Source organism: Poecilia reticulata, chromosome 6 (genome assembly GCF_904066995.2).
Source record: "Poecilia reticulata chromosome 6, P_reticulata-male-v2, whole genome shotgun sequence".
Taxonomy (NCBI): domain Eukaryota; kingdom Metazoa; phylum Chordata; class Actinopteri; order Cyprinodontiformes; family Poeciliidae; genus Poecilia; species Poecilia reticulata.
In genome coordinates, this window is record NC_088835.1 from 25,630,223 (window position 1) to 25,653,253 (window position 23,031).

The 23,031-nt window shown below is 38.4% G+C and overlaps 3 protein-coding genes and 2 long non-coding RNA genes across 8 annotated transcripts in view; 3 read left to right on the forward strand and 2 right to left on the reverse strand.

Moving 5' to 3' along the window:
- Window positions 1-3,454, forward strand: part of LOC103466461 (protein regulator of cytokinesis 1-like) — a 5,112-nt gene extending 1,658 nt beyond the window's left edge. Inside the window, exons 4-14 of the mRNA XM_008412029.3 lie at window positions 1-34; window positions 111-281; window positions 351-500; window positions 590-737; window positions 1,359-1,495; window positions 1,572-1,667; window positions 1,756-1,902; window positions 1,988-2,098; window positions 2,191-2,286; window positions 2,439-2,597; window positions 3,251-3,454. The exon at window positions 1-34 is cut by the window's left edge and continues 200 nt beyond it. Coding sequence (XP_008410251.2) covers window positions 1-34; window positions 111-281; window positions 351-500; window positions 590-737; window positions 1,359-1,495; window positions 1,572-1,667; window positions 1,756-1,902; window positions 1,988-2,098; window positions 2,191-2,286; window positions 2,439-2,597; window positions 3,251-3,322 — 1,321 coding nt within the window. The 3' untranslated portion in view covers window positions 3,323-3,454. The remainder of the gene's footprint in view (window positions 35-110; window positions 282-350; window positions 501-589; window positions 738-1,358; window positions 1,496-1,571; window positions 1,668-1,755; window positions 1,903-1,987; window positions 2,099-2,190; window positions 2,287-2,438; window positions 2,598-3,250) is intronic.
- LOC103466462 (ubiquitin-associated protein 1-like) lies at window positions 2,977-8,274 on the reverse strand. The gene is made up of 6 exons (XM_008412030.3): window positions 8,091-8,274; window positions 7,862-8,011; window positions 6,902-7,504; window positions 5,415-5,585; window positions 4,747-4,848; window positions 2,977-3,689 (listed from the first exon to the last, which is right to left on the reverse strand). Exons 2-6 carry the CDS (start codon window positions 7,985-7,987, stop codon window positions 3,555-3,557), a joined length of 1,137 nt encoding a protein of 378 aa, XP_008410252.1. The 5' UTR covers window positions 7,988-8,011; window positions 8,091-8,274; the 3' UTR covers window positions 2,977-3,554.
- On the forward strand, window positions 5,593-7,046 carry LOC145552009 (uncharacterized). Its single transcript, XR_014087934.1, has 3 exons — window positions 5,593-5,920; window positions 6,705-6,818; window positions 6,928-7,046. It is a non-coding gene; the product is annotated as an uncharacterized LOC145552009 (long non-coding RNA).
- On the forward strand, window positions 7,082-18,895 carry LOC145552011 (uncharacterized). Its single transcript, XR_014087936.1, has 2 exons — window positions 7,082-7,171; window positions 18,714-18,895. It is a non-coding gene; the product is annotated as an uncharacterized LOC145552011 (long non-coding RNA).
- clpxb (caseinolytic mitochondrial matrix peptidase chaperone subunit Xb) lies at window positions 8,753-22,180 on the reverse strand. Of its 4 annotated transcripts, none has more exons than XM_008412032.3 (15): window positions 21,910-22,180; window positions 19,996-20,070; window positions 18,959-19,119; window positions 18,739-18,853; window positions 17,337-17,491; window positions 17,099-17,258; window positions 15,738-15,779; window positions 14,062-14,238; window positions 13,779-13,943; window positions 12,773-12,861; window positions 11,547-11,711; window positions 11,170-11,469; window positions 11,007-11,099; window positions 10,813-10,919; window positions 8,753-9,824 (listed from the first exon to the last, which is right to left on the reverse strand). In XM_008412032.3, the coding sequence occupies exons 2-15, from the start codon at window positions 20,048-20,050 to the stop codon at window positions 9,734-9,736; spliced, it is 1,875 nt and encodes a 624-aa protein (XP_008410254.1). In that variant the 5' UTR covers window positions 20,051-20,070; window positions 21,910-22,180; the 3' UTR covers window positions 8,753-9,733. The 4 variants fall into 4 exon arrangements, with proteins under 4 accessions (XP_008410254.1, XP_008410253.1, XP_008410256.1 ...); XM_008412031.3 differs by having other exon boundaries at window positions 19,960-20,070; XM_008412034.3 differs by lacking the exon at window positions 15,738-15,779.
- Window positions 22,181-23,031: the final 851 nt, after the last annotated feature.

Genomic DNA, 23,031 nt, shown 5'->3' on the forward strand with positions numbered 1-23,031 from the left:
TCGTACCTACCTTGATGTGCTCACTAAAGAGAAGGTACTTAGGAAAAGCTTTTCTCAGTGAATCACTTTACCTTTGCTCTTTAAACTTTCATGCAGTGTTCTCTTTCCAGGAGCATCGTCATGATGAATTTGTGGGAACCAAGAAAAAGATCGTTGCTTGCATGAATGACCTGGAAAAGAGTCCTGAGACCAGTTTCGAGATGGATGTGATGTGTGAGGATGAGGAGGCATTTTGTCTGTCTGATGACAACATCACTGCCCTGAAACTACTTCTTAGTCAGGTTAGTTTGCTTAATGTGTTTATTGATGTATCAGAACTATGTGTACAGTATAAAACATTTTTTCTCCAGTTGCAAGAGCGCAAGACGGAAAACGAGCTCCTTTGTTCAAGCTTCCGCACAAAGATCCAGGAATTGTGGGAAAGGCTTCAGGTCCCTCAGGAGGAAAGGGAATCTTTTTCTGAGCACATGCTCGGCTCGAGGAAGAAGAATGTTGAGGCAGTAAGAAAGCTCCCTCGTTTGTTCAAACGGCAATTTTTAGTAAAGGTGACACTTGATCCAAGTTGTGGTAATTTAAACTCTATTTGCAGCTCCAGGCAGAGGTCCTGCGGCTCGAGTTGTTGAAGATGCACAGCATGAAGAGTTTCATAGAGGCCATCAGAGCAGAGATTGCTGTTTTGTGGAAGAAATGCTTCTATAGTGATGAACAGCAGCGCGCCTTCTTTGCATTTTTTGACGGTAAATAGCTGTGGGTTAGATTAGGGATGCACCGATCCAACATTAGTCCGTATTGTTCCCCATGTTCTATAAAATAGAACATGGGGTATCGGTGGTAATGTGCCTGATACACAAGGCCAGATGTATTCAGTCCAATTCTATCCTTTGTGCTCTGGGTGACGGCAAGTTTTATTAGTTATTTTACATTATAGTTAGAATTTCTAATTGCACTTCTGAACCATTGGACAGAAGATTTTTGCAGGTTTCTTTTATATATATATATGTATATGTTTGACCAAGGTAGTTGACCGTGGTACTTTTGTCAGTAGATTTACTTACAGATTTACAGTAGATTTACTCCCAATTGTACTGACTGAACAAATTAAAGTTGTCGTTACATGTTTAGTCGAGTTTGTGAAGGTATTGGTGTATTTAAGTGTGCTTTACTTGTGTAGAGTTAAATCAATCTACATTTATGACCATTTTTTAAAAAAACCAAGTCTGATCTGAATAAGCCAATACAAGGATCAGATATCTGTATCAGAAGTGAGGGAGGGGGGAAGTGGGTCGCTGCATCCTTGGTTTAGATGGATGCTGCAAATGAATCAAAATGAGTTACAGTTTCAATTTTTCTTCCTACAGATGATTTTACTGGGGAGCTTCTGAACCTGCATGAGGACGAGGTCAGATATCTGAAGAAGTACCACGAGGACCACAAGGAACTGTTTGAGGGAGTCACAAAGTGGCAGGACAACTGGGACTTGTACTTGGAACTAGATGTAAGGAATATCCAACTTTAAGGGAGAAGGCTTTATAAACTTCATGTAGTGATATCTTAATGTTTTCCTATTCCAGAGAAAGGCCAATGATCCTTCAAGATTTACCAACAGGGGAGGGAACCTCCTAAAGGAAGAAAAGCAGCGAACTGAACTGCAGAAAAGTTTACCCAAGGTGGATAAAAATGTTTTTGTAAAACTGTAATACCACCTGTTGTCAGCAGGTGGAGTAATGTGTCTAACGGCTTATAAATGCTTTTCAGTTGGAGAAGGTTTTGAAGGCCCAGATCGATAGTTGGGAGGAGGAGCACGGCAAAGAGTTCCTTGTGAACGGACAGAAATTTCTGGAATATGTGCAGCAGCAGTGGAAAGAACACCACGAGAAAAAGGAGAAGGAGAAAATTGAACGGGTATGGCTTTTATTGCTTTAAGTTTGAATCTACTTTAACCTATGACTTTCAATTATACAAACTGATTACAAATGTTTCCGAATAGCAAATGAAGAAAACTAAGCAAACACAAGAGGATATGCTGTATGGAACAATGATGAGAACACCAACTAAACGACGAATTGCAGGCACTCCCACGCCTGGAAAGATGAGGAAGGTGAAATACTTATGTGGCTTTTATTTCTTTTTCCAGAGTTATTGCTCAGAAATGATAAGGGAATTAAAACTGAAATATTTCTTGATTTTTAGATGAATAGCACTTCGACCTTTTCCACTCCAAGCAGCATTCTTGGTGGAACCATTTGCCAGACGCCCTCAATGAAACCACCTCTGTCTGCCAGCAAGGTTTGTCCTCATCGTCAAACACCTTTTGTTTTCATTTTAAAGACAATAACATACAAACTATACACTAACAGCTGAATATATACCAACCACTATCTTGCTATGTTAGTTACATTGAGACCAAAAGTAATCATCACTTCCTGTTCTTGTTGCAGAGTCTGCGAACCCCAGGACACGGAAATACGATGCGGGGATTAGAGCGGAATAAGGAAAACCTCTCCCATCTCAGAAACCCTCCATGTGGCACGTCAAAGTCTCTGGATGCTCAAGATCTCACCATTAACTCTATTGCTGGCTCCTATTCTGAATTTGCGGTAAATTAGGTTTTACTTGCATTTAGTCCTTGATAGTGAGGCTCTGGGTTCAGGAAGATTATCATTTCACATCAAGGAAGAGTTTTGAGGAATGTCCTTCTGAGTTTGTTTGACTGCAGATTATGAAATATCGAGTTTGTATTGGAGTGCAGATATCAATAACTTTCTCTTGCCTGAATGACAGGTTGTTGGATCTACGCTGGGTTTTAGCACTTTGAAATGACTCAAATTGTTAGTGTGAGAGAACGTTTATGTTGGTGTCCACAATTTCAGAAGAGACTGTCATTTGGTGCTTCTTCATTACTAATCCCCACTTTAATTTATTTTGGTTGTGATTAGTCTTACAAAATGAGACTGGCCCAAAAATAACTACAATCCATTCTGTTGAAAAAATGTTTTTTATTCAAGTCAAGAATGCATTTCTCTTACAACAGACCAAACTAAGCATAGAAAATTATTTTACTCTGTCAAAGCAGACGGCTGCATTTCCTACCCATAAATGGATAAAATGGCATGCCAGAGCAAACAAAAGGAGACCAGTAATTTTAGTATGTTAGAGCAATTGTGAATCGTCTTAAAATAATTTCATAAATTGGAACCTCAGAGATTGTATTTCACAGCATTACTAGGTTGTGTTTTACTTGTCATTGCAGAGGGACCTCTCAAAGGCTGCTACATCGTCTGTGGAGACGGGGCTGCTGAACTCCACTGTCAGCCATCAGTAACTGTTCAAAGCAGTTTTCACTTCTGTAAATGTCCTGTCATAAGATTCTGTGGCATTTTAATGCTTTTTTTATTATTTATTTGCCACATTTTTATTTTTTGAATCTGTCAATAAAATTTCAAAAACATTTGAACCAAGACTAATTATTGACGAGTGTAAAAGGTTTTCCTGTTTGCTGCTGCAGCTTGGGTCAAATGTTTGAAGCCAGACGCTGTGTCTTCAGACTTGTCTGTCTAAGCCATGCGAGTCATCAGCTCCTCTAGAGCCCGCTCACGGTGGTTTTCATGAACAAGCAGGACTTCTTTGATTGCGCTCTGCTGGAAGCCCATCTCATCAAACTGAGTCAGCAAGTGGAGGAACTCTGCAGCCTGAAACAGAAATACAAGTTACGCAAGTCGAGTTGAACAAGGGAATTTAAAAAAACAATGGCATTTAAGGTTTATTATTCCAGTAAATACTAACACACTAGTCTATATAATGTACTGTACTCGGTGATTGGTCAGAGCTCTGAGTCAGTTACTGCATGAGTGCTTCGAGGAAAACTTATTTTTTGGGCCATATGGAGATCATGAATGTCCTAAAAAGGCTGCTTGTGGCAGAATGTGTTTAACTGCTTAAAGTATAAATAAAAAGCTGTTTCCATTTGAGTACTTGAAGTAAAATATTAAATTCAAAATATAATTTGGGAGTATAGCAACAAAAAAACTGAAAATATTTAAGCACCCAACAGCAATCTCAAAATTGCCAATGGGTGCCCACCACAAAATCTTACTGTGTGCCAGATTTGGCCCCCAGGCCTCAAGTTTAACACCTGCTCTATGGTGTTCAGGAAGCCCATGTTTTATCAGTTTTTGGCTTATTGTCAGAGGTGGGTAGCACTACTTCATATTTTACTCAAGCATAAGAAAAAGTAATCATCCAAGAAAATGCTCGTGAGTAAAAAAGTACTTGGTAAAGTCTACTCAAGTACTGCTGTAACTCATCAAATTATCAATCATTTAATCTTTAAAAATTATATCAGCTGGACCAAAATATGTTAAGTGGAAATGTTTTAAGGACCAAACTTACAATAATTCATAAGTAACCATGTATAACAAAATAGGTAGAAAACTGTTTGGAAAAAAGAAACTGTTTTCCAAACAGTTAAGTTTAAATTGAAACTAAAATTGAAGTTTGTTTCAATTTAAACTTATGAAACCAACAAAAACTGCAAGTCTGTGTCTGGTGAAGAATATGTTTGTGCTTCGTTCAGTTGGTAGAGAACACCATCAGCCCAAACCTTGTGAATCTCTAAAGTCTGAAGAACTTCCCAACCCTCACCACCAGAGGACGCCTCTGCTGCTTGGGTGCTCTTTTACAACTACCACACTTAATTAATCTGTTTCTTTTTTTGTTAGCCTAAATGTAAACGTAGGATTGTTTCACCTTGCTCTCACAATTCTGAAACATCTCCAAAGCTTCCTCCACTTGTGCCTCATCATAGCCCAGCTGGCAAAGACGATCACATGCAACCAGGTATTTTAGGACCTGAGAAAAAGAAAATCAGGAAGATATGCTTGGATTTCATTAAATTAATTCACAAATATGTGCACCATTTAGAAAGGCATTTTTAGGGGCAGTAGTTTACAGGCACATTTTATCATTTTATAGCACAATCAAGTAATTATGTCACCTTCAGTTGTAACAATGCTGCATAAATCTAACACCTTGAAATTGGGCCTCTGTCTCTTTAAGAAGAGACACTCTGCCTTCAGCAGGTAACATTTCTCCATTAAGCCTTTAATAATGTTTTTTGGAGCATTTGTACTGAGAAGTTGCTCCTATGATGAGCTCAGCAGAGGTTCAGTTAAACCAGGTGTTTACTAATTGCTGCTGTTGCTGCTAGTTTGAAGAAGCTGAGCAGAGGAGAGGTGCTGTGAGGCGGAAGGTCGGCGGAAGGTCGGTGAGACAAAATTGTATTTTTTTGTCAAACCTCTCCTACAAAGTTTTATTAACTTATTGCTGAGACAGTTTACATCAGAAAGCGAGGTTATTACTAATACTAATTGGTTTGGGATTGTTAGAGGTCAATGAGAATCTCTACAGATACCAACCTTCTCTGGGCTCTGATAGCCAGTTTTCTGCAGAGCCAGGATGGCAGTGCGTAACGGATATCCTTTCTCTGTGATGGTTTCGAGTAACTCCCTCTCCTCGTGGCTGAGAGCTGTCAGAAGCTCTGCTGCCGAGTCAAAGAAAACCCCACGAGAGCCAGGAGTTGTCAGGACCTGGCAGAGGAGAGGAAAACCAGAAGTAATCTCAGTAAAGTAGGAAATGTGTGTGTAACTTTTATTATTTATTTACATATTTGTTGAAACTCACTATGTCGTGACAATATGATATGATATGAGATAAAAGACCTGTGAAAAAGTCGAGCGCTGCCTTTTCATAAAACTAGAAACAACCAATCAGAGCCAGGAGGCGGGTCTTAGCGCTGTCAGTCACCCCGCTGTGTGGCGCTGCTCATACTCCCTCTCCGTTTGCTCTCTGAGCAGCAGCTAGCAGACCGTGTTGTGAATGCTAATGATAGTTAGCATGGCAGATAAACGGTGTTCCTGTAATGGTAAGTTGTTTCTCCGACACACATGGCGCAGTGAGTATTGACCATTTGCAACTACGTCATTTAATCATTCGAGGCCCCTTGATGGACGACGTCGGAAGTGAAGGATGGGAGTATTGAACGGAGCAGCTGAAATTATTTCTCTTAAGTTTTTTGCCAACTTACTCAGCATTATACTTGTTCTAGTCGAGCTTATTTATCTGAACGTAACACACCTGGTTGGGGCTCAGAGACGGCGGTATTTACAAAAGTTAGAAACGGACCCAGACCGCCTCCCTCCTGACGTGTTGATCAAATTACCGACTTTGCCTGAATTCACACCACATGGTTTATATCACTGCCATAAACGCCGGAGCAGCGTTAAGAACGTACAAAAGATGAGACGCTAACCAGTTTTTCCCCATACATGCTAGGCTACAAGTCGGTGGGGCACCGTTTCCATGGTTACCAATGGTTCGACGGCACCTTCTTTATAATGCAATGGTTGATATCTTTCTAATCATACTTGCTTACAAAGTTTCTAAACGTCAATGGTCTTACCGTGTAGAAAGTGTTCGCTGCAAATCCGTGATTGCACCGGGGGCCGACCCATAATAACTGAAGTAATTAAAATTAACGGCTGCTATCCATCGCCGCTTGTAATTTTGTTCCCTAAACAAAATTACAAGCTTGGTTTTCACCCTCGTCTTTCTCAGCAGCCGACTGCGCAGCACCCTGTGACCATTTTTAACTGCGAAATAAATCTAATAAAAGCGGTACTGGCTAGCACACGTGCGTTTTTTGACAGGCTTTACGGAAGAGCACAGGTTGTTTCGACGTCCGTCATGGCGGAGCGGGCGGAGTTTGGAAGAGTGACGTCACGTGAAAGGGGCCAATAAGGGGTTAAATCACGACAGGTGCGGTATGTAACTTCTATTAAAAATAAAAATACTTTTTTACTTTTATTTTATCATGATTCATCCTCCTTCCCTGATGGGAAACTACCTTTCTCCTGCGGTTTTTGACAGCAGATCCAGCCGAGGAGGGTCGTTGTTGCAGCGGCCTGGATGGAGAATTCCCGGCGGGCGGAGTGTTTTGGGAGAACCTTCTGCCCAGAGAGCGCTGCCTCTTCTTGCTGTTCTTCTGCCCCAGAGACAGCGGGCTGGCCTGCTGTGATCTGAGCTGCTCCAGGGCGCGTAAAGCTGGTCTGCAGTCCGGGAGAGAAGACGTGGCTCTGTGGCCTTTGAGGACCGGAGACAACCCCGGCTTGCCGAGGTGAGAGGAATGAGTGAGGTGCATGTCTTTGACCCTGGAGACTGGGTCACTGCGGGGCCGCTCCCTGGGGCCCCCCGCGTTATCTATGTATGAGCCATCTTCTTCATCGGAGTCAGCTGGGAGGAACCTGACGGCTCGGTGGTCCAACCAGCAGCCCTCCGCGGAGCTCAGGCTGTGACTGCGGGGCCGCGGGGGCAACAGATCCTGGCCCCTTTGAGTGAGCTTGCGAGTTTCTTGAGGGGTGCTGAACATCAGCCAGTAGGGGGGGCAAGAGGGAACCTGACTCACCAGCTGCTGCCCTGTTAAAATCCATCTCTCCAGATTGAATCCATACTGCAGGAAGAAAACAAACCTTAAATTTAACACTTTCCAAAAGTGTAACATTTCTACATTTTGTCAAGTTATCCCTATTCAGAGACGGGTAGTAGATATTTACATTTACACACTTGAGGAACTTTTTGGGGAAAAGTACCTTTTACTATATTTTCATTATAAAGTAACACTACTCTTGAGTAATATTTCTGGATACTCAATCCACTGTGAGTAACTAACTGAAAGAATAGCAAATTTACTTTTAATCAAAAGTTTTTGGTGAGGAATTTTGCCGTTTTCACAGTAAAATTAGTCAAAAATATAAGTGAAACTTAGCCAGCATTACACTTATTGGGGGGTAAAAAAGAAGAAAGCAACCTCGGTTTCCTGCATGATCTGATGGCATTGTGGTACAGAAATATCAGGTAAAGTCGACATCTGTATCTCAACACCTAACGGTCCCAAAGGGGTCTGAAAAGGAACGTCCTCCAGAATATTCATCATCACCAAAACACACCAACAAATCACCTGCGTGATGAGAGTCACAAAGAGTTTGAATATTTCTGGTTACAGGCCCCTTTTTTTTTGGCTTAAAATAATTTCTTACCTTTGCCAGGTGCTGTCTTGCAGGTCTGGAGCGGTCTGAGTCACACACAGGTGTCTGCGGTGATAAACCTCTTCATCACTAAGCCTCTGACATCATCAGTTTGTTTACCATCTCAGATGCTCAGTCGGTATAATCTGTCATGCAAGGATCTACCATAAATAACCACTTTTAATAATGCACATATGTAAAATCATAAAGCTAAATCCCTTAAAATAAATTTGCAATCCATTTTCAACTTTAATTGTAATGTAAAAAAAAAATCTAATTGATTTAAGCAATTTTGCATATATTTAAAATTATATTGTGACTTTGGATGTCATTTTCATATGGATTTAAACGGATTATGGAAACGCTGATGTCGGGAAACAAAGGCGCAGCATGAAACTTTCCAGAGATTAGCCGGTTACATAAAGCCGACGGCCGCAGCACAAGATCAGATTCATGTGGAGATGTTCACCCCGACTCATATTAGTTTCCATCTCAGAGGTAAAAAATGAATAAAACTTTGTACTCAGAGATAGATTTTATTTATATATTTTACACAATCACAAATTTAGGATTCACAGGGTTTTAGGGGGGGGGGGGAAGTTTTCCTTGGATTTCTGTAACAGACCTCTGAAATTAACCAGCTTAGAGCTTCACAGAAAGGAAAAAAATCTGACTCAAAAAGGGAACAGATCTAGTTTAATTTTAAAGGTAAAGAGCACAGCAGCATGGTGACGTCAGAGACCTTCAGGGTGGCATCTTGACTGAACAAGTGCACCGAGGTACCATCTAGCATCAGGAAGTGACATCACAGGAAGTGATTCTGACGTAGGTGCACACATAAAGAAAGGAAAATACCTGCAGCTCTGCAGTGGGAACCTTGTTAAGATCTCTGAATGATTAGAAAATTAAAACCCAAAACCTACGTGGGTGCGATTTACTTTAATGTTCCTCGGTAGACCGGAAAGCAGAGTGGGATGTTGTACCATTTCAGTCTGCTCTGTGAATCCAGGTGAGCAGACGGCTGCAGGATGGCAGCGTCTTTAATGTGCTGGTGTGTTTCCATCTCAATGTGGTCTCCTAACTCTGGGTGATGTCTTACAAACCGCTTACAAACAATACGCGTGCAGCATAGCTTAACATTTATAACTCTTTCCACTTTGAGCACCATTATCACAATGGTGGAAAAGGAAGAAACATCAACATATTGATGCATTTGTGAAATATCATGCCCCTCGTGATTTAAGGCATTTTGTCTATCACGTCTACCCTCATTCAAGTTACAATGTGATCCCATAAATGCCATTTGCTTCCCTTCCTGCTACAGCCAATCAGCACAAAAAGAAGATACAAACTACCTACAAATATTTTTTTTTATGAATAAAATTGTATTATCTTTATATAGATAAAATGTTAACAATCCCCAGAGATTGAAATATATCATAAAAGGTCCACACTGAGTGCACCGCTAGAGATTTATTATCTGATGCAAAGAGATCAAAGGTTGTTACGCTCCCTTAACTTGTTCATCATGAAAACATCCTCGGGGTCCACGCTTTTTATTTGTCGGGTGCAGTAATAAAAACAGCTGGTGCCAAACGAGGCATCCAGGAGGTTCATGGTAACCTAATGATTTCAGGTGAAATGAGAGACATGGTTCAGTTATTAGCAGCGTCAGCCTGCCGGGGCCAGTTCTCCTCCTCGATGCCGGAGTCGTACTCCTCCTCTGCCGTATCCTTGGCGGGGGTTCTGAAATCCAGACAGGACATTCTGTCAGCGATTCACTGTCCCAAAAGTAGTTACGATAAATGATAATATTGTTCAAGTAGATCAATAAACTCATTTCAAACTGGAACTGGAAGACATTTTAAATATTCAAAAGAAAGAAAATAACAGATTAAATGGATACTAAAGTGTTTGTAAACAAAATTCAAAAGGGGGATAAAGCTGAGACTAATGAACAAGACTGAAGACTTCTGACATCCAGTTAGTAGCAGGGAGAGAAATTTCCAATTAGAAATTATCAAGCTTGTTTCAATTTATCATGCGATTAATTTATTTATTACTTTTTACGACAGCCTAGAATCAGTTAAACCCATTTAATTTTTTTGTGCAATTTCAATGATTACTGAATGTTATAAAAACAGTATAAACTTATTAAAACACACAATTTCCCCAGAAACATCACAATTATGATCTAATTTATTTTCCAGATATTCTTTTTGTTACTGCAGTCACTATGCAAACTGGGACCTATGACACTTAACACTTCATAAATCTGATCTCTTGCAAAGCAAGAAAACTTTTTACTTCAATTTTAATGTATTTCATGCAACTACGTGTAAAACACAGTTATGAAATCATAGAAAAAGGGTTAAAAATAAATATTTGAAAAGTATGACTCCTTTAGAAGTCGTAATTAGAAGGTGAGAGTCGTCTAAGTAATTCATTAGTAGAAAAGACCTGTGAAGGTCAGAGGTCAGTTAGAGAACATTAGACAGAATAATGAAGACCAGGAAACAAAATGAGATGCAGCGTTAAATTATAAAAACAATATCAAAGCTGCTGAATCCAACATTTCCTTCCACTTCAAAACTATTCACCACTTTGCAAAAGCAAGTAAAAGAATAGCTTTATTTAAGAATTCTTTTGCAACCAAAAAATGTTTAAGCGTTATGGATACTTTGCGAGGCGCTGTCCAACATGACTGTCATTCTGTGAGCATGGGAATACTGACCGGATGTATCTAGGCTGCGTTTTTCCCTGAACGACATCTTTGTCCAGTTCAACAGCACCGATATCTGAGTGAGGCACCTCAAACATGGGCTCAAGAAGAAGTTTCTCCTGCATGTCAATAATAATATGTCAATGACACAGATGACTGAAATCAATAAAGGACAATGTGCAGCATTTAGTTTGAAAACAACAAACCATAATGGATCTGAGGCCACGAGCTCCAGTTTTCCTCTCCAAAGCCAATCTGGCGATGGCTCTCAAGGCATCCGGGGTCACGTTAAGTTCACACTAAAAAACACAAAACAGACGCATTGATTAGGCTGCTGCTTTCCTGCATAGGAAAGCTCAGAGCCCTTACTTTGTCCATGCTGAACAGAGCCTGGTACTGTGGAACCACAGCGTTTCGCGGTTCAGTCAAGATTCGGACCAGAGTGTCCTCATCCAGGCTGTGCAGAGGAACGACGACAGGAAGACGGCCGACAAACTCCGGAATCATGCCGAACTCGATCAGGTCCCTCGCCTCGACGTGCTTCAGCAGCCGGTCCTTCTCCTCGATCTCCGCGACCGCGTCCGTCTCGCCGCTGCTGTTGGCCAAGTCTGCTGCTGCGGCCGCCCGGCGACCTTTCCCCAAGTTAGAGGGCGTTCCAAATCCCAAATACTAAACAGCAGAGACACGCGAGTGTTGATCAGAGATTAAACAAAGTCTTGTCTGAGTTTTACGGGGGTTAAATTCACCTTCTCGTTCTTCCGTCGGCTTATTATCCTGTCGAGGCCGTTGAAGGCTCCCGAAGCAACAAACAGGATGTTGGTTGTGTCGACCTGCACCGTTTCACCTCTCAGCTTTCTGGAGTTTTTCTCTGGAACGTTGACGATTGTACCCTCCAGGAGTTTCAGCAAACCCTGACACAGAAGAGGAGGGAAAAGAAGAAGGAAGGCGACATGCGGTCATCTAATAAAGCAAAAAGAAAAAAACTTTATCGTACGAAACATAAATAATATTCATTCTTTCTTTTGGTTTTAGTGATTTATAAGAATCTTTGGGTAACGTTCCATAAATAAATGCTTTTTCTGGAACACCGGTGCTTTTTCAAGAAGAAATGTATTTTTGACAAAATAAAAAATAGATACTTTTAACAGAAACATCTCAAATTAGGGGTTTTCTGGACAATCACCAATCTTTAAAAAACCTGACCTGCCAACTCAGATTTTGGCCAATACTGAATTTTTTTTGTCTGAAATGTTGCTAAAAAATAGCAAGAAAGTCGCTGAGTTGGTAACGGTGGGGTTATTATCGTTAAGTGGAAACGTGCAGACATGACCTGGAGGAAGAGTCTCACAGCAGAGCAAAAGAGGACAATGTTATGTTTATGTTTGATTCATTGATTCATTTATTCATTTCAATAAAATCAAAACAATTATATACAATAGAGGAAAATATACCAATCAATAAAGTGATTGATTTTTAGCTCTTTACTAAGGTAGATAAAATTGGCTGATCTCCCAAAACTGAGAAAATCTGGGCTGATTTATTGTTATATAAAGTAGATTATTCCTAGCAGGTGATGCCATAAGAATGACTGTAGTGCAGTTAGACCCATTTGAGTAAAACAAACTGATTATGTGGAGAAAAGTGAGGCTTACAAAATCAATGCTAATATAAAGTTTGCCTTCTTGCTCTGAGTGAAAAATGCAGATTTCTGCCTGGTAACTAAGAGTGACGGTTCATTAAAGGAAGCTGCTTTTTTCTTTGTTTTATTTTTTTCCTTTATCAGACAATTACAGCTCATATATTCTCCTCAGTGCTCCAGTTTCCACAGGAAAGTTATATAAAAACTGTCATGACAAAGATAAAAATCTGATTATAAATAGCATACGACTAGCAGAATTACATTTTTAAAATACCAAAAATAATAAACCCAAGAGCTGCAGGCTGTTTTGGGCTCATGCATTAAAACACTGACCTGCTGAACTCCCTCTCCTCCCACATCTCTCAGCTGATGGATCCCAGGAACGCTGCCAATCTTATCAACTTCATCCAGGAACACAATACCTGCACGTCACAGAGGAGGACAGGACTGGATTAACATCTTACTGTTATGTAATAGCTCCCGCCATTAAAGCATATTAAGTCTATTTATTATTTTTGTTCAGTCAGTTGATATAACATACTCAAGGCTTACTAAAAGACGTCACTATGTTATGTCTGAAGGTTTTTTAGCATTTGCACAAAAATGCTTTGTTGCATTTCTTTATTCAAATGCAACAAAGAAAAACATTTTTAAAGGTTATGATTACAGCAGCTGACCAAACTCTTTCACTTTACTTACTGAAATGTTTCAATTTTATTTCCGAATGAGCATGCAAATTGTCAACAAGTCAGAAAACAAAACAGACAAAACAAAAAATGCTAATCCACATATGTTAAACAATTTCATTGTTTTTGTTGTGTTTTGTCCATTTTAATGTTTACTTTCTTGTTTGTTTGGTTATTCTATATTGTTTTTGTTGTTATTCGTTCTATTATCTGGTTATTTTGTAGATCAATACTCCTTTATGCTTTCTTTTAGTCTGTTATGTTCATAGTATGTACACTAACTGGTGAATAAATAATTCACAAAAGGTAAAATGTTAAAATTAGGTGTGATGTGGCAAATCAGATTATTGTCCTATTTTAGATACAAAGCAAATCTCGTAAAAAAATAAATTAAAAAAATCTATTAAAAGTTAGTAAGTTTTTTATTTTTAAAAATGAAAAAAAAAAGTACATTTCAAGACATGGAAAACAATAAAAGTAACTTCTGGTATTTAGCGATGCTCTCATGGAAATAACTACAGATCACCAAGTATTCCAGCCATACCATCATGTCAGGTCTGCTATAATTAGAAACATTTCCACTCACCCGTCTTACTTAACACACGTTATATCTGGAGATGAAATGTGCTGTTAAATTTAGCCCCTGTGCCCACCTTGTTGTGCTTTCTCCACTGAGTAGTTGGCATCCTGCAGAAGTTTGGCGATGACCGACTCGATGTCCTCGCCCACATATCCAGCTTGAGTGAGGGTGGTGCAGTCGCAGATCGCAAACGGAACATCAAGACAGCGGGCCAGCGTCTGCGCCAGCAATGTTTTTCCTTAGGAAGCAAAAAAGTTTTCATTAGTAACTTTAACCAAAAACTTAACTGCATTTTACAAGACACATCTGTCATGCATGAGTGCTGCATGCTGGGAATTGTTTGCCAAATCACCAACCTGAACCGGTAGGACCGAGGAGTATAATGTTGCTCTTCTCCAGTTTAATCTCGGCGTGAGTAGAGTCCAGGACTTCGCCGCCCCTCTTCTCCTGAGGCGGCTGCTGACTCGCCTGCTGCTGCATGGTGGCGCCCAGAGCGTTACCGTGGGGACTGATCCCTGCGATCTGCAGCAGTTCTGCAAAAACAAACGGGCCACCTGGGTTAGCGCGACGGCTGCAGAGCAAAAAGTCACTGCTGTCAATGGTGTGTGAGGCAGCTTGATTGAAGGAGCAATTTAAGCATGTGTGAGGTGAAAATACACGAGCTGGGTCGGTTCCAGAGGAGTTTCTGTGCGGCAGCTTGATTGAAAATAGCAAGACGGAATGTAGGTTACACGTGTGTGGCAATGACCCGTTAAAACCAAAGCATTGTGGGTAGTTTTCTTGGGTTAAGTGAGGGCTGTGTAAATGTTTCTCTAATTATTTCACTGTCCCTAAGATGTATTTAATCTGATGTAGTAGAAATGTACATTCTAGACTGTATTGAGCAAAAAAATGCTTTTGAAGAAATCTGCACTGTTAAAAGTATCAAAGTAAAAAAAGTTACTGCCTCGTTATGACTAATTTAAAATATTTTTAGAATAATTGTTTCCAGTCTTTGTTAGCTTTGGGTTATCATCATAGGAGTAAAAATTTCTGAAGTTCACAAAAGGGATAATCAATCTGTAATAATGTTGAGTATCATTCTGAATTTCAAGGAATATATATTCATATCAAACAGCAGAAAAAAATAGATTATGAATCCATTTGATGAATAATAGTTCATATTTACCCAACATCCATAAAATACTGACAAACAAAGCAAGCTGGTTCCCTTATGCCACGATCAACTCCATTTATTTTGCTACAAAATACCTTTAGAGAGAAAAAAATCATGCAGCTATGATGTCCTGGAAAAGGGACGACAGGTGTGAAATCAGTAGCAGATTATTTAATGACAGCTTATTTAAAAAAAAAACAAAAAAAAAAACACATTTTTATTCTTGGCCCAAGAAAACTCTTCTGATGTTGTTTCTGGCTCAGAAGAGTGACGACTGTAGCTCATATTCTGGATAGATGTGTGCTGAACCTCTGACTCCACAAACTATTGATTAAGGATTTACTTCAAAATCTTCTTAAGGCTTTGATTCGCCTCTTGGTTGATTACCTTTTTTCTGCCCTGTTTTTTCCTTCCACCTAACTTTCCATGTAAATGCCTGGATACAGCACTCCCTGAACACCTTTTCCTCCTTGTGTGTGGTGCAGATGACAAACAGTTCAAATGCTCAACAATTGTTTGGTAAGCCACGACAAATTATTCAAAATAATTTGTTAAATTATATCATTCTGGTAATATATATATATATATATATATATATTTCCCCTTTTTTGCATAAATTACTGAAATAAATGAACTTCAATTAAACCATTTTATTGAAACGCACCAGTAGTACTAATTATTTTTCAATAGATTAGGTTGTAGATGAACCCAAACAGAATTATTATAACAGGAAATTCGCTGTTGTCTGTACATTTTGGCATTTGCACAACAGACAGAAGCATAAAACCCAGAGACCTGCAGATAAAGTGTTGTGACTTTAAGTCTGATAACGGTGAGAACGTCCGTCAGATAACGGTGAGGAGGTCAGTGACTTACTTGTGAATCTGTATTCATCCTCTCGTCTTCTCATCTCTAGCTCTACAAGGAGAGGATCAAAGTACTTAAAACAACAATACCACTTAGCATTACCACTAAAACATTATCAAAACAGATTATTGAACAAATGCCAAATCATACAGATTCATGGTGAGCCCATGATTCAGGCCGTCAGGTGTTTGTGTGACGCAGAGGAGACTCTTGACGTGTTCAAAGTCTGAGTTTGTAAATAGTGAAGATAAAGAAAAATCCTCCATGAAGTCACCGTTAGGTTTTTAAAAAGGTCGCATAGAAATGCCCTGTTAAACTATTTCAAATGTAAAGTTGCTACAATTGAGCATTTCAATGCTTTTTTTATTTGAAAAATTACGGTTTTCATAGAAAGTGGTTTATTACAGGCAAAGTTATTTCCTAAATGAACAAATAATCTAAAATGGAAAGTTTAGTTTTCAATAAATCTGCTGTTTAAATCTGCTTAATACCCATAATGCCTATGGGGTGTAACAAAAACATCACAATCACAGTTGCACTGCAGACCATGCACAGCAGAAGGACTGTACTACGGTCTGAAGAGCTAAAAAGAAATTACAAGGCAGCTTATTGAATTTGTGGCAAAATTCAATAAAATGCAGAATAAAGCAGCATAAATTTGATTTATGAGGGTTTCTTGAAATTAATACTTCATCCTGTCTTGTTCTCGTAAACTCAATATCATCTCTTCACGGCTTTAGGGATTGTTACACCACCAATACTGATAAATCTACATAGAAATACAGTTATCTGACCAAATAGTGATTAAAATATCAAAATTCAACAGGTCTGACATCATCTGTGATGCTTTTCAATTTTTGGAGTCTTTAGAAATAAACAATAAGACAAGCAGTCTTTAATGTGAGAAGGATTCTTATAAGGTATTCTTGTTCAAATTGAGTCATTGCTCTACTGGCTACTGTTCTGTCAGCCCATCAATCATTTACTCACACTGGAATGGAGCCATATTTCTGTATTAATTCAGTCTCATAAATGGACATCTAATCATGAACAGTACATTTTGTCAGACATCACATATATTGCATCACTACTGTAATCAACATCTATGTGAGAATCCCTAAAACTATCATTGTGATCCGAGATAACAAACAGAAAATGTTATAAAGTACATATAGTGATATTTGACAGGATGTGGTGAGTTTGGAGCTAAACATATTTTTTCTAACACAGGAAACTATCACTTCGTTTACTCTTATTGCCCTATGATGTTGGTAAGAACTGCAAGGTTTGCATTTTCACTACAGAGTACACAAAAGATTACACATTAAAGAATATGTATTGGTTTAGCCAGTAGTGTATGGTCTGCTGACCTCGTGGCGTTAAAGATGGCTGCTTCTCCACCTCCACCTGCTGTCGGCTGCCTGCAGGGATGTTGTTGTAGATGCGCTTGTAGTGATTATACACGGCCACCGCCAAGACCTTCTTTGCATACGACTGGCCAACAACATACTTGTCCAGATAGGCATAAATCTAAAAATACACAAAAAATTAAATAAAGAGAACAGCAAAATGTCAAAACATTTGAAATTATTTCGACACATCTCTTACCTTCTTGGGAGGCGGAGGCGGTTTCTGCGCGAAAGCCCGTCTGACCAACTCGGCTTCTGATTCGGTCTCTTTGTTTAGCCCTTTTTTAGAGTCCGTTTCAGACAAGACCACGAAAAAGTGATGACACTTCTCACATTTCACAAACCGTGTTGATGCTGCAAAAAAAATAAAAAATACAAGCATTTTTAAAGAAAATAAAATTAGTGTTAGTTCATAAACTTGTTGTACAAAGTTTTAATTGAAAAATACGCATATAAAATGAAAATAAATACATGTGCAACTCCGGAACAAAACAGACCAATTAAAGCTATCAGTTTCTCTGATTTTAGTCTTTGTAGGTAAATGTTTGAGTAAAATTAACTTTGTTCTTTTATTCTATGAACTACTGACATCTGAAAGTCCAAGCAAAAAATGTAGTATTTATTTGTGTTCAAAATAGTAAAAAGGATAAAGTGCCTTCAGACTTTGAATAGTCAAAATAGAAAAAGTTCATATTAATTTAGAAACAACAGTATAAATGTTTTAACTCAGGAAGAGTTCAGAAATCAACATTTGGTGGAATAACTACGAGGTTTTCAACGTGGTTCAGTGCAGCAGTCTCTTAATTTTTTCCAGAGCCGTATACGTGTAGCCCAAATCCTCCACAAATTCAAATCTACATTTTGTCCCCAAAATAAACATTAAAAGTAATGTTTTGACTCAAAGGGAAATGGTGTTAATCAAAACAGCAAGAGTTGAGTGAGATATGGATGTGCAGCCTCAGTTTACCCAGTCATTAATTAAAACTGAACAGTCCAAGTTTGCAACAGGCAGAATCTCAATAAAAAAAATGTTAGGACGTCTCAGAGGTTTTGACGAGCAGGAGATAATCAGCTCACTTGCAAAAAATGCAGAAAACAACCAAGAGAAAACAACAAAATCCACACAGCTCCTGGTTGTTTGTGGTGCTCATTTAAGTGCTGTGTTTGCACTTCTGTTTATCTAATCCAGCCCACGGTTTAGACTACAGGAAAGAGTGACAGCTGGTGTGAGCGCTTCAAAAACAAAAGCACAGAGTTACGTAATACAGAGAGAGTTTGGGCAAATTAAAACCCAAAATAGTTATTTTCCTCACACTTTTATGTATGTTGATAACATGAAAAACTAACAACAATATTTCAACATATTTTGGGTCATCTTTCAGAATCTTTTCATTTTGTCTCTGTAGTCGTGTTTTCATCAAAACATTGCTGAAAATGAGCCATTTATGTTTTGAAACCATAAATCAATGCTCAGTCATGTTATCGCTTGTACTGACTCCAGAAATGTATTGAACAAATAATAATCCGACTTTCACGTAGTTTTAAACATTTCGTGTACCCCCTCTGTTTGTCCTAGATCACGTTTGACCGGGTCAACTTACATACAAAGGTCTCTACATGTGTGCAGGGGTCTCCGCATTTGGGGCAACGTAGCTGGCTTCCACCTTTTCCTGACCCTCCAGAGCCAGACATCCTCTTCCCATCACCAACACTTTTCTGTAGAATTAAGACACATAAAATTAAAGAACTTAAATTGGGTCCATTTTCTTGATGGTATTAATTTTTAGAGGGAATAACAGATAGAAATGGAAGGGGGTTTACTTTTCCACTGTCACTCCCACTGTCCTTTGTTGTCCCATCTTTAGCAGCGTAACAGACGGCCGTTTCTGAAAACGACCTCACACACACACGTGGACGAAAATGAGCTTCCCGAGACCCCCGACGACTCAGGGAGAACAGCTGGAATCGGGAACATGACAACCCTGAAAGACAAGAAACACTCGATCAGGGAAAACTGTCTGTCCACCAAATAGTTCAGATTACTATAAAATGTATATTTTAAATATTTTAAAAATTAGAAAACGGAAACCACACACAATAAAAACTCTACTAAACACAGACTTTGGTCACTTTATCCCTTTGCTATTTTGAACATTTGCAGTTTTGTTCATTTCTGCATAAATTTTCTTGTGTCCAGTACAAAAACGAGCCATCTGCCACAGAACATTTTCTACCAACCCTGAGGCGACGTTCTGACTCTTGGAGACTTTTTGTACCAGCTTTGACACCTTTAGTGTACTGTGGTTGTGTTACACTGAATTCAGCGGTTCCTCAGATTTTATTTTGGTTTAATCAGAGGTAATAATGTCTCATACGTCATAAGCGTTATAAGGTCCAAACAATTTATGGAAATCAAACAACAGCAGGTATATGTTGATAATTACATTCTGTCAATCAGGTGTAGTGACGTATTTACAATTATTCACATGTGACCATAAGGAAAAAGTAGAAAAATTAGTATCAAAAGAAGCTCAGATTTTCACATAAATCTTTAAAAAACTACAACTTATTATAATATAATTTGAGTGGGGAACATGTTAGCTAAACCTGCACAAATGTTCATAAATAAATGCTCAGATAGATTTTTTTTCCTGTAAGTTCCATAGCTGCACAAAAAGGCCGTGTGCTGCACCATCCTTGGCCTATCTTTAGCGTCCCAACTATTCCAGAGACTGTTACAGCTGCTGTTGACATTAGCAACACGACTGTCATAACAAATAGTAATCTAGGTTAGCTAAAACAAATAGCAAAGTGTCAAGAACCTTTGGTTGGCAGTATGTGGACTTTCCCTTGCTTACCTCTGTGAGCAGAGTTTAGGAGCAACCTGGCAGCCGAGGTGCATGGACAGGACATGTCTTCTTCTGTCTGAAACCCTGAAAATGAAGATTAAATGTACACAGAGCAGAGAGACACAAAGCTACTTAGCCACAGGTTAACATGTACCAACAGAAAGCAACAAAGGCCGGTGTTCATCCATGTTCTGTCTGATTTTGTAAACCAGACAGGAAATTACCACATCCCAGCACCAGAATTTCACTTCAGGTTTCACTACGTATGAACAATTATGCACTGACAGGAAAACCTTTGAAAATGTAACATTTCAAAATAAAAACATGAAAAACGTAGCAGACATTAGCATCTGCCTTGAGGCACAGATCAACTCTTTTGAGTATTTACTTGATAGACATTGCATATTTTACACAAACAGTTGGTGGAACATTTATGTAAATTAATACAAACAGAAAATAAGAAATTTTGGGGCTTTTTTGCTAGAGGCCTTAACATGGGGACTAGTTAAAAAACTATTGCCTACAAAGTTCTAAGTCAGACACAAATAATCTACACTAACAACAGATTATATGAAAGAGAGTTTGTGAAAAATTCATCTAAAATACGATGGATTTATGGCTTTATTTAGGTGGAAACTACCTTAAAAAGAGTCAATTTTAAAAATTACACTGCCTAGCGATTAATGTTACAAAGTAAACAAAGTTTGTGAGTCATGAAAAATTCAACTTAAGACCTACAATGTGGTTCAGGGTAAATAAAATCTTCACAAATCACAAAGTGTATTTTACAGCATACATAATTCTGCCCAAGAACCTAAAAGACTGTTAAAATTGGAATATTTAGAGATTTAAATAGATACAATGAAGGTTTTACAAGTCACAAAATATATTTTTAAGATCTTGCATGAATGTAAAATAATTCTATTCCAGTTTCCCCAAACTAGGTGTTGTACTTTTTAATCTGGACCTCATCTAATGTGAGTAAGTCAAAATGTAATTGTTTTGACATTTAATATTATAGATAAATATTTAAAGAGTTCAAAATCATTTTTGACACAATATGAAAGGTATTCAGAATAATCCAGTTCAAATTTGACCATTTTAAATATTTCACATTTTTAACTACTGAGGATCAAAACTAAAACGCAGTGGCAGTTGTTTTAGTTTTGGGACGATTAAAATTTATTGGTGGTGGTGTGAAGCCAAATGTAAATGTAGGTTATAACTCCGTATCATAGTATATTTCACTGTATAATTTAAAATAAATGAATATGCACTGAAATTTAAAGATAATAATAAAAGCTACTAAAATGCATTGTACTAAAATAGTCAACTGTACAAGTTGTATCTACTTCAGTTTAATAATAACATTATATTCAATTAACAGCTTCTCCTTCATATTTTAGTGTATTTTCGGGGTATTGCCATTAAAAAATAATACCGCATGACCAATATCCAAAGTAAACAAAATTGAACCGGCTTGTCTAAAGGCAGCTGTATAAACACCTGTAGAGCGATAAAACTAGATCAGGCAACAAAATTTGACATAACACCCAAGATCTGAAACATTTATTCCTAACGTTAACCATTAGCATTAGCGAAGCAGCTCGTTTGACAGCTAAATAAAGAAGTTAACTAATGCTCATTAAATTAAAAACGAGTCTTTTATAAACGTAATGGGGTCCAAAAACTACTGTACTATCTAAACTCCTGTTCAGACCAGTAGTACATGTCAAATAAACAGTGATAGGTCACTGGTTAGCTTTAACTAGGCCCCTGCCTGACACGGCCAGGAGAAATGACAAACAGCCACCGATGAACAAACGGAGAAGCAAAGCTTTTTCACTACGCTAAACAACTATTGTAACTTAATTATATCATATTACAAAGTGCACAACTAAAAAGCGTGCAGGTTTTACTTACAGTGCCCGTTGAAACTAGTCGCGTTTTGACAGCCTCCTCTAAAAAACAACAAATTTGCGAAGTCACTAGAGCTGTCACTCTCTTTTTTTTATTTGGTCACTGTGTCATATTAGCACGCTATTATATGAATTATGAAGAGTTAGCTTCCTTTAGGTCGTTATTTCCCAGGTGGGACACGACCTAAAGTGATGTAACGCCTGCTGTTATAAACTAGGTTACATCCAGCTAACCAACTAGCCTCCCCTACAGGAACGACAGTTAACTGGAACAGTTTAAACCATGTGAATGGGACACAGCAACATGGAGGTTCCGCCAGTGTCTACGTAGTTCATACCATCCACACACATTGAGATCTACTAAAGTGCAGGACGTCACTGAGGCGTTCAGGAACACCTCGGAATAAAACCCGTTGCAAGCGGATTGTGAAATGTTGCATTTAAGTCTACGTGGAAAAATTAGTATCAAAACAATTATGTAACTTATTGTGCAAACTTTTCAAAAGTACTTTTAACCATGTTTTAAAAATAGTATACATTTTCTCTGGCTTTCTAATATGGTTCGAGTTATTTTGAATTAAATTTGTTTCAGTTGCTAAATGGACAACAGAGCCTTGCATTAGTGCCCATGCTGCTTTAACATTTTGACATTTTACTACAAACACAAACCTGAAGGTTAGACTAAAACAACGTTCCTTATAACTATGAAGTCAGAAATAAAGAAAACACAGTTTCTTTTTTTATATTATTTTATGTTTATGTGCTCCAGAAATCAGGTCTTCATAGAAGTGGCAAAAAAAGAATCGCACTGCTGAAAACTGAAGTTTAAACATTTTGGTCTGCATACAGAGAAAAATAGTAAATTGCATTTACTCAGTTACATTTTCTTGAGTAACTTTTTTAGTGGAGAAACATGATGATTACAAACATCTATCTATTTTCTACATATTCTCCTATAAATCTATCTCCTTTTTTGTTCTGATTCGTGATTTTATTCTATTGTTATTTTAAATACTTCTCAAATTATAATTTGATCCTGTTCATCCTTAAGAACTCTTTCAATTTCAACAAACCTTGTTGTGACATTTTTGAGTATCTGGTTGTGCTTTGTAATCGAAGGAGAATG